Genomic DNA, 11,397 nt, shown 5'->3' with positions numbered 1-11,397 from the left:
CCGATCACTCGAACGCTGACAGAGACGTGTTGAACACTCAGCTAGACAGATATAGCAGCAGCTGGAGTAACAGTGTCCCAAACAGGCGCCGTAACACACTTCAGTGTTACTCTCCTCTGCCATTGCTCAGTCAAACACCTTCTGGATAACCGCACTGCTCCGTGAGGTGCATATACAGCCAAAATGGAGATTTCACTTGAAGATGATAGAGAGAGTTCAACAACGCCCAACTTAGAATACAAGGCCGCTCACCAGGCGTTCAAGGATCGCTGGAAAGAGACGGATGACTCCATGTGTCGCCACAGCATGTCCTTTCACCTGCACCACTCGCTGAGGAGCGAGTTCTTTGCCAGCTACCTGTACCTGCTGGAGAAGATTCCCGTGGGTAAGAAGAAGGGCCACACAACGATCCAACCACACATCAGCTTCACAGTCAAGAGGACAAGGTTTACAACCTTTACTTGACCCTTGACTCTATTGAGGATTGGGCGAAGCTGAAGAAGCATGCTGGAGATTTGCATGTTTTGGTTGAGTACAAATCACTCTACAAAAATGATTTATTTCCAAAGGTTTTTCATTCGTTTCTATTCATGAAAAATAACATATGGGAGCTTTAAACTTGTAGTTCAGTAAACACCATGTTCTAAATTAGTTTAGTTAAAGTCACATATTCATCACACGGTAATGCACTTGAAAATGCACATTGATTGGAAAACTGTGTACTGCATCACCCATAATAATGCCACAATGATTTAGAAAAATCAAAACAGACCCGATGGTGACTGTGATTGATCACCTGTCCAAAGAGATTCACATATAATGAAATTAATTGAAAACGATGGCTACCTGGAAGGTAGGAAAATACTTAAAAACAATGGGATCAAAAACACTAGGAATAATGAGCTTTGGGGCCTCTGGAATAGCCAACCAATAATCTGACTTGACCTGCTGCAAATATAATCTTACATTATAATACATTTAAAATATTCTTAAATACCACATACTCGAATCAAAAGCTGTGTGGATGTTTTATGATGCTGTCTCCACTTCATGTAGGAGTGAAAAAGAGTGCACATGCAGAGATGCATACATCATTTTAAAATGTAAAGATGTACATATGCATGATGTGATTGCACTTGGGATTAGTCCCAAGGGGAAACAGCTAGCATAGGGATGCACCCATATCGATATCGGATATCGAGCCGATATACTGACATAAATAGCTGAATCGGGTATCGACGACCATGGGGCCGATTTATTAAATTCTATTTAATTCCATAGTTTTGACCAATTTGTTGCTGCATTAAAAAGGGTTACAGTTGAATTGTAATTCCTGTTAATTTTGAAGATTGTTTACCAATTTGCTGGTGTACGATTTATTATTTTAATAATAAATAACAATTCACTAAATTTATATCTATGTATCTATTTGTTACATTTTTATTTAACAAAGTTAAGGAAGCAATGTTTAAGTCAAAGCCCAGGTATCACTGTTGATATTGGGACTGAAAAAGTCGGATCGGTGCATCCCTAATCTAACCTGACACTGTTGTAGTGCCTACCAACACCACTAAACTAATTTTTTTTAGTTAGTTTGTTTGTTTAATCTGTACACAAACAGAAATGTAAAAAACAATGTTTTTAGTTTTAGGGGGAGTGAACATCCTGGAACTATTTCTTGCTAAACAACAATGTATCCATCCCCCCAGCACTTCTGTGCAGCTTCTCCAGCTATAGCGCTGTTATGGTCAGGGAACACAGATTTTGTTTTCTGCACAGACACGATGGTACCAAACCTGGCAACCTCACTGTGATGACAAGACCTCAGGAAGCTGCATACAGTCATGGCGCCAACTGTTGTTTGTCAAAAAATAGTTCCAGCATGTAGCTCCCCCTGAAACCTCAAAAAAAGTTGTTGGTAGGCAGAGCCAGGCTATTTTTATGTCAAAAGCTAAGCTAACCACGTCATGACTTCAGCTCTGTACCTAACACACAGACATGAGATGGATATTGATCTTCTCATCAATTAAGCAAATCAGAGTATTACCCAAAACTATTCATTTAAAACAAACAAAGGGATCATAACATAAATTTGTGTGGAAGTGAAAATACACTGAGAACCAAAAGCTAGTATTACACTGAGTATGATGCAAGAATGTGGCGAGTTGAATTTGTGCACTATCAAATTCTTTTACTACATACTTTATGTTTATTTGTTCTTACTGCAAGATGCACCATAAAAGCACCAGGAGAATTTTTAGTGACATATACTGGTCAGTGAATTATCAAGCCTATAACAAGCTCTTCATCATGGCATACTCTTCATTGTAGGAGGTCTAACCCAATCCTCTGCAGGGTTTGTACTAGTCCATCATGAGACCACGAGCCGCAGAAACAGGAGATCCTGACCGGTTGACCATTCTGGCTCAAAGGCACCTTACTTTCTTACCACTAACTTGATACAAATACCATTAATGGCATGGCATGTCAAGCACTAACTCATGTCAGTCAGTGCTATACATGACAGCCAGAGGGCTGCGGTAGGATTATTTACCAACAGCCGCAGCAGTTTTAGACGGACGGAATTCAATATTTATTTTAAATTTTTTTATGTCTTAATACAGAAAATGTCAAGCAAAAGGAGTAAACCAAAAATAAGTATACTGTACACTGTTTGGAGGGTTATCCTATCACTGGAGTTAAATTAAGGCCTTAGATATCAGAAATAAACGTTAATCCTCAGACCCTTTATCGTTTAATCAGATGTCTCAATCTGTTACATCAAAGGTCAACTTCTAATGAGCTGGTCCACTTTGAAGGTGCGAGATAGAAGAACATGGTGGCACTGGATTGACAGGAGTAAATGTCATCACGCTGTCTTCCCCCCTTCTTGGTCTTACTCGATGTTTCTATAATTACCCTTCCTCCGAAAGCGAACCTGAGGGGTCACATGACATGTAACTGCCAGCCTTAGATGCTCCAATCAAACCTTATGCCAGGACAAAATCCTCAAACATCTCATAACCAAGTGGGTCCTTGCCAGAAAAGTCCCGGCACAAATTTTCTGTTTCTACACCTTGTTTTTAGCATGACCTCCAGGTGCTGAACCATTCAGTCCCTTTCCTCGCTCCCTGCCTCGTCCTGATGTTTCTAGCATGGAGGAGGGAGTCCTGCTGGAAATAAATCCCCCTTCTTAATGTTTCACTGTGGTGTCATGAATTCTGCCACTGGCGGTCCTTGACAAGCGAACGGACATTCCCCCCCACCTCCCACCCCCTCCACGCCTGGAACGTGTCATCTAAGCCTTCGGAAATGTTGCGTTCATTCTGCAGGATTTATTTCAGCTGAGGCAGTGAAAGGTTGGCATAGTTTATGAAGCCAGGACTTAAGTTTCTTAATGTCACAGTATGTCATTGACAAAGAGGATTGTTGTAGTACAACACATAATTGAACACACAAACAAAAACATTATTTACCGTGATTGACAGCTGTTGTGGTCCTGGCTATGCTGTAGAAGGGTCCTTTGAGGTTCAGAAACATTAACTTTTTGCTTATTGGTGACTGAAAAAGCGTGTGAATGCACAACATTGGAGATGTTATTTTATATCTTGTAACAGCTGAGCACAGTGTAAGACAAGCACAGTACATCCTTATTTATAGTCTTCTGGTAATCAAATTATCATTCAACATTTCCTTTGAGATTGTGAACAGTGTTCCTCTCCTTACAGAGCAGCCTAGTGTCACGTCGTATGTTGGAAATGATTCCTCACTACTTGCCTTAATCACTAATACAACATTAGATTTGGTCAGGCTGTTCTCATACACCCTTCGTAGATATACCTATGAAAAGGAATGCACTGTAATTCATATCTATATCCCACTAAATCAATTCATATGTAATCCATATAATCATGAACCAGGAAGCATAGGAGCGACAAACGCCGGGTCATGTCTCGACGGTAAAGCACAAACTGCGAAACTCTCGCAAGATAGTTAAGATTAGGCATTGATCTCAAATAGTTAAGGTTAGGCATTAACCTCGAATGGTTAAGGTTACGATAGGTCCTTGGGCAGCAAGTCTCGCAAGAGTTTTGCAATTTAGGTGTTACTTTCTAGACACAACTCAAACGCCGCGTAGGGACTAGGTCGGGGTGAATGGGTGGATCGAAAAACACCGGACTTTCATCCAGGAGACCGGTGTTCGTATACCGTGTGAGTCACGTGACTTCACCACTTAAGTTATGCCACTTCCGTATTTTAACCCAAACGTTAACTTATTTGTCATTTAACTTTCGTACTTAAGTAACGCCACGATCTTTTCCCAAACCTAACTAAGTAGTTTTGTTGCCTAAACCTAAGCAAGTTCCTGTGAAGACGGAAGTTTGATTTGAAAACGAGCGGATATTGACACGTGTTGCTGTACAACGCACGAAAAATTAGTAATAACTTTTTGTAAGATATCTTACGAGCCTTTGTATGAGGATACGTTGATTTGGCAACATCCTTAACAATTGTATTGTTTCATGATGGTGATGTTGGTTGGTCTGTGAGAGGTCACATTCCGATCATGGTCTCCAGAGGATGAATTGTAGTGTTTTTGGCAATGTTCTGACCTCTCTGTTAGCTCCACCATTAGGCCAAAATGTGCACTTTCACACCAAAAAATGTAATCGATGGCGTACTTGTTGGACCGTGCGAACAACGCCTCCCTCTTTCATTCCTTCAACCACCTTCTTGAAAAGATTGGCGTTGCGATATTTGCACATATCGAAAAACTTGTTGATATCCAAGTCTTTCATAATGTTTAAAAGTAGGTGTGTTTTTCCTTCCAACCAGAAATGTGGGCTTTTCTTTTTGGCATGCATCTCTGCAAACTGTCGGACAGTTGGTTTGTGTTGAACGCACAGGGCTGGTCGTAAACAGGCAAGAGGTTGGGTGTCGCAAACTGCTGTAAAAAACTCAATTGAGAAGCGAGTTCTGAATGCATGAATATACATGTCCAAAGAATTCTTCTAAAACTTGAATAATATCGGCATATCCCATATGTCTTAATCAGAAAATGCTGCATTCTGAATAAGTCCTAATCAGTGGGCTACCTTTGAGTCTGAGAAGTGAAGCCTTTGCGGAAGTGCCTCAAACTGGTTTAAACACCCTCTCGTGTCACAAAACGACATGGCGGTGGCCAAATACCAAGATGGCGACAGCAAAATTGCAGAACTCGAGGCTTCAAAACGGCAGTCCACAAACCAATGACGTCACAGTGACTATGTCCACTTCCAGTCTATGGGCCTAATTCAGAATATCCAAATGGAATATGCTGTTTACATGACCCGTATCATATTCTGAACATTGTCAAAGTCGGAACAATAGTGGATTATTAGTGTGCATGTAAACATAGTCAGCGCTGCTGGCTGTGGTCAGATGTGAAACAAGCTTGAAACTTTAAACCAAAGACGACAGTGAAACGTTGCTTTTCACCCTGGTGTTAAGTTACTCTTTAAAGAGTCATCCAACAAGTAATGACCAGTTATTAAGAATCTGTCTGTAAAGCTGTTCCCTTCATGTCTGCCCATGTGTCCTAACAGTGAAGCTGTTTCCAGTCACCTGTGAGTACATCAAAGGAGAGAAACAGTTTTACTACCGAGCTCAGCAGTTCTACGAGGACGTCCCCGCCTCGGAGGAGGGCATGCTGGGAGATTTTGTGGAGATTTGCAACGTTGATCTGGAGGGCTCCCGGCAGTTTCTGAAGAGGTTTGTGGTGAGTCACGAGATACCAACTCACAAGTTCAGATCAAAGGCTCTGGGAACCTGATACGGTAACATTTGAGAAGCTGTTTATCCATTATTAAAACACACTTTACTGTGGCTTCTGTCCACTAGTATATTGATTTACACTGGTATAGCTATCCCTTAATATACATGTCAGAATCTATTTTGGGTGAGGAATTCATCTTACTGACTGCATAAAAAGAATTCCACCTTGTTTCATGTGGGAGGTGCAGTTTCTAATAGTAGCTCAGACTTGATGACAGACTCATAAACACCCATACAGAACAAGCAGTGCCAACAGCTGGTAATCAGTTTGTAGCTACTATGGTTAGTTTTTACTAGCACTAATTTGTTCACAGTGGAGAGGAAGAGATATTCTTAGTCTTCTCTGTTGAGGAACATCTATAGTTTCATAAACTGCCATGTGGTGTATAATTGACCTACTGTAAGGACAAAGAGTATGGAAGCAGAGATGAAACTCTGGTGTGTTTTTTTTTTTTACAACAGACGCCATTTTGGACTGAAAACGCTTATGATATCTATAATATTTCTATTGTTCAACACAAGCCATTTCGGCAGAGACATTAAATATGACAATAGAATAGAAATAATTTTGTTTTACTTTTGTACGGCACTTTGTAGGCGGATGTTTTACTGACGTCAGGTAGTCGCTTTCAGTCCAAAATGGCAGAAGCGTAGCTTTGCTGCTGGGCGCTAATGTTGCAATGGAACGAACAATTGACTTTCACTTCTTGGCAATTTCCGTTCTTTGCTAGAGGATGCATTTTAAAGGAGATGTTTGACATTTTGGGAAATAAGCTTATTCGCTATCTTGCTGAAAGTTAGATGAGAAGGGAAGTATGGAGACACTGGCAGCAGCCAACTAGCTTAACTTAGCATAAAGACTGGAAATAGCTAGCCTGACTCTGTCCAAAGGGGACAAAATCTGCTTTCCAGCACCTCTAAAGCTCTACAATTAACATGTTATATCTCGGTTGTTTAATTTGCACGAAAAATATGTAAACAACGATTTGTTGTTTTTACGTTTCAATTTTTGTTTGGATTAAGCAAACAAGATATATGTTAACTAGTGAGTTTAAAAATATGTTCTAATTTTCTTGTGTGTCAACAGTTTTGTATGCAAACACGCATGCATCTTTGTGTGTTCATGTGAATGTATGTCAGAGTGGACTAGAGGGTTTTTTTAGATGTTAGGAGAGCCCAAGTGTTAATTCAGGGGAATGGGTTTGGCCCAGAGACCGGGTTATTTAAAGGATCAGTTTAATTATAAACTGCTACGACTGGATGCTTTAAAGGAACTGCAGACAGCTAAGCGGCTACTTTTCCACTAGTGCTAATGTAAACACAACATGCCCTGATTTAACACAGCTCACCACGACTGGTTAATACAATACAATACAATGAATATCAGTTTTCTATTCTCAGCGGTTGCAGTGTATGCTTTATTACAACACATTGTTTCACTGAGCTATCATTGCAGACAACACAATTAGGCTGCTACCACTTATTATTATGCCACCGTGCTGGTGACAGACGTGGTCAGAGGCATTATGTTTTCGTGTTGTCCATCCATCCGTCCCATTCTTGTGAACGCGATATCTCAGGAATGCCTTGAGGGAATTTCTTCAAATTTGGCACAAACTTCCACTTGGACTCAAGGATGAACTGATTAGATGTTGGTGGTCAAAGGTCAAGGTCAATGTGACCTTACATCCGTCCCATTCTTGTGAAAGCGATATCTCAGGAGGGAATTGTATTACATCTGGCAAAAACATCCACTTGGACTTGTGGTCAAAGGTCAAGATCATTGGACCTCATAAAGCACATTTTTGGCCGTAAGTTAAAGAGATGTGATTAGATCATTTATCCAGATCCAGGGTCAGTTTTCTGTAATACATTTTAGACATGGTGGTTTTATGGATTATTGATTGTACATCAAACAAAGGACTAATGCCGGGTACACACTACACAAGAATCATGCCAATTTTGTGCCCGATTCCCCCCGATTTCCGTTTTTTTTTTAGTCAGGACTCTTCTGTTAGTGTGTGGTGGGCTGTTATGGCCAAATCGTTGCTCACACTATAGAAACAAAACTGCTGAATTTAACAACATGTCATTATGTGTGGTATCTCTCACATTTTCAACATCTGTTAAAATTTGTGTGGGCCAGCCTTAAATCTTAAATCATCGTACACCTGGCAACCCAGCTGCAGAGAAATATTAAATACTTATCAAGTACGAGTGTGATTGTGCTGTGCATGAATAAAATTATCGGAACATTGTATTACAGTAAGATGTAGGTTGAAAAACAACAAACCTTCCCTTTAATTAATCCTCACAGCCATGTGACACAGTGTGACAGCATACCATCCTAATGACCCTTTGAAATGTTGAACGGCATTACGTAATCAAGTCTAAAAGAGGTTCACAACACCTTATACTTGTGTGGCACATGTGCCTTTAGAGTGATGAACTGCATTTAGTGCTCTTGAAATAGTTGGTGTCGGTGATGTTTGCTTCAATTTGTGTTTGCTTTTGATTGTATGAATCTAATGTCCAGACATTTGTGTTTCAGTTAAATACAAAGACCCTGAATGTTAAACCAAAAACATCCAAAGGATTCTCTCTCTTCCACCATCTCTTCTACAAACCTGTGCTCAGTTACACACCGTCCCCACCTGGCTGTGAACAGCTCCCGTTTAAACCTGACATCTCCATTAAAAACGTGTTGGGGAAGGAAAAGATTTAGAACACATCCAGATTAAACTGAGCTACATACGCACGGAGCAATATGGCAGTAATTCACCAAAAACCAGGAAGCCTCCTGTAACAAGCACAGAGCTCCTCGGGGCCCCATCTTTCATACAATCACACAGTGGGGCCCCTGATGCGGAGGGGTTGGAGTGAGGTCAGAATACCAAATGAAAAGGAAGAAAAACCAGCATGATTCAAGTGAGGCGACTTTGTTCCCTCGTGGTAAAGTTCATAGTTTCGTTGCCCTGAGGAACTGAGGTCGACTTGTTTGTGCTCTCAATGATTTTGAGGCACAGAGGCCTGACATCTGGCAACATAGAAAATGAAGTATACATCCCTGACTTATAGATATAGTAATAACATGCTGCAGGGAAACTGAGATTTAAATAGACATTTTGTTTTCTGTGAAACAGAAATCCAGCTCTTTTTCTTTTTATGGTTGACAATCTTCAGTTGAGGAATTTTACTGACTTCATCCTCCAGATAAACCTCTAAATAATTTTGCTACAACTAACTCTCTTTTTTTTACCCACAGGGTCCTGGTATGGCCGGCACACACTGCGCCCTGGACTGTGGCTGCGGGATCGGCCGCGTGACCAAAGGCGTCCTCCTTCCCGTGTTCGAGAAAATGGAGATGGCGGACATGATGGAGCACTTCCTGCTCCACGCACACGAGGAGTACCTCGGCGACGACGCCGACCGCATCGAGACCTACTACTGCTACAACCTGCAAGAGTTCACACCTCCAAAAAACAAGTATGACGTCATCTGGATGCAGTGGGTGGCATGTAAGTACGAGGATTCCTGACCTTTTTTGCTTGTTTGGCGAATAAATGAAAATATAAAAGAGAATCTTTCTCTTTTTTATGTCAGTGCCTGGCTTGACTACTAGACTGCAATAGGTCAACCGCTGCATGAAATAGTGTAACTTGGTTTTCCGTTGACTCCATCTACCTTGGCAAGTTTTGGCGTACATCAGTAAGAAAACTAATGGAAACAAAGATCCCTGCAGGGACAGGTCTCAGTTGTCATTGGTTGTTTTTTTTCTTTTTCTCTTCATTCCTTATCCGTCTTTCTCTTCAGGCCACCTAACAGACAAGGACCTGATGAACTTCCTGTTTCGCTGTAAGAAGAGTCTGCGTCCAAACGGCGTCATCATAATGAAGGACAATATGGCGCGGCAGGGCTGCAAGCTGGACCCCATCGACAGCAGCATCAGCCGCCACCTGGACATCATGAAGTGCATCATCGCCAAGGCCGGCCTGGAGGTCCTGGCTGTGGAGAGGCAGGAAGGTTTCCCTGAGGTCATCATGCCTGTCTGGATGATTGCCATGAAGTAGAAGTGACATTATTACTTTTAAAAGATGGTTGTCGCTCCATTTGACAAAAAGAGGAAAACCTAAAGCTGAATTCACGTGTTATTCCTCTTTTGTCTAAGTTAGATTTGTGATTAAAAGTCTCTAAAAAAAACTACAACAACACAGCAAGAAATCTTCACGATGTCATCAGTAGATAAATCCTGAAGCGGCGGTGTGGACGGCGTGATGGCACCCGGGGAGATTTTATGGAGACAGGAGTTATTTTTCTGCTCGGCCCAGAAATGAAATAAAGCTTTTACATGGACATTAACCTTCTACAGAAGCACTCTGCACGTCCACAAAGCCAGACTGTAATTTATTGTCAGTCGACCACCTCCGGGGTTTGTATCTTGATGACATCAAAGATCAACTCTCTGGAGTGTAACTCTGGGAGAAGCTTGTTCCTGTCTGAACCACGAGGATCATTGGAATAACATGTGCATTCAGATGGTTTCTCCTCTGAGTGAATGATTTGTATCCGTTTTTGACGAAATCCAACATGTTACAGCACAAGTGCAACATATCATCAGCAATAATGTATCATGTTCGAATTCTTTAAAAAACAATATTGCTTTCTATTTTCGTGCACGATTAACATGCGATCTGTATCTGGATACGTTATCTGGATAATGACATCTGTGATAGGATCTCAATCTGCAAGTCAGCTAGGAGCAGCTGGACCTGTCAACAAACACGCAACATGCATCCCAGGTCAAAGGTAGCAAGGCGGGAGACTCTAAAGAGAAAGCCACCAACCTGCAAAGCGAAGGTCACATGACAGACGGAGACAGTTGAAGATACCCGTGGGCTACATATCAGTAGCCTCGCTAACTCGGCTAACGTTACTGAGTCGTTTCAGACCGCAGAATGAAGAGCAGCACATAATCCCATAAAGCAACTCACAATATTAAAGGGAAACTCCACTGATTTTATACACCAAAGTCTTTTTCCAGGTGGATTTCTACTGCAAATATGAAAGGTTCAAAGTTCAGTTAAAGGTACAGTGTGTAACATTTCAAAGGATCTATTAGCAGAAATGGAATGTCATATTCATAACAGTTTTCATTAGTGTATAACCACCTGAAACTAAGAATTGTGTTTTGTTAGCTTAGAATGAGCCCTTCATATCTACATGGGGAGCTGTTCCTCTTCACGGAGTCCGCCATGTTGCTCCGCCATGTTTCTACAGTAGCCCAGAACAGACAAACCAAACACTGGCTCTAGAGAGAGACTTTCGCGTTTTTACGTTACCTGAAGGCCACCGTAGTTCTCCGACATGCTTGTGAAATGTGAGCCGCAGAGTGCAAAACTGTGGTACCGTCTGACTTCTGTTGCTCCTAAAGTAGTGTTATTATGGTAAGGATAACCTTAGGACATTAAGATCGGCGTTACCACGGTTTTGCATTCGATGGTTCGCGTTACCGCAGTCTTGGAAAGGGAGGAGTGAGCGGAGGAGTATTCAGTTGGTTGCAATCTGTAACTACACCATTAGATG

The 11,397-nt window shown here is 41.4% G+C and overlaps 1 protein-coding gene across 1 annotated transcript; it reads left to right on the top strand.

Annotated features, from left to right (window-relative positions):
* On the top strand, positions 1 to 10,516 carry mettl11b (methyltransferase like 11B). The gene is made up of 4 exons (XM_037771018.1): positions 1 to 385; positions 5,586 to 5,758; positions 9,080 to 9,332; positions 9,628 to 10,516. Exons 1-4 carry the CDS (start codon positions 184 to 186, stop codon positions 9,882 to 9,884), a joined length of 885 nt encoding a protein of 294 aa, XP_037626946.1. The 5' UTR covers positions 1 to 183; the 3' UTR covers positions 9,885 to 10,516.
* Positions 10,517 to 11,397: the final 881 nt, after the last annotated feature.

This window comes from Sebastes umbrosus, chromosome 5 (genome assembly GCF_015220745.1).
Source record: "Sebastes umbrosus isolate fSebUmb1 chromosome 5, fSebUmb1.pri, whole genome shotgun sequence".
NCBI classification, from domain to species: domain Eukaryota; kingdom Metazoa; phylum Chordata; class Actinopteri; order Perciformes; family Sebastidae; genus Sebastes; species Sebastes umbrosus.
This window is presented reverse-complemented; position numbering and strand designations above follow the sequence as displayed.

Excerpts from the sequence above, each read along its gene's own strand:
- mettl11b (XM_037771018.1), top strand. The coding sequence starts at position 184 with ATGGAGATTTCACTTGAAGATGATAGAGAGAGTTCAACAACGCCCAAC. Across the intron at positions 5,759-9,079 it reads AGTTTCTGAAGAGGTTTGTG|GGTCCTGGTATGGCCGGCAC; the intron begins GTGAGTCACGAG and ends TTTTACCCACAG. Across the intron at positions 9,333-9,627 it reads CTGGATGCAGTGGGTGGCAT|GCCACCTAACAGACAAGGAC; the intron begins GTAAGTACGAGG and ends CTTTCTCTTCAG.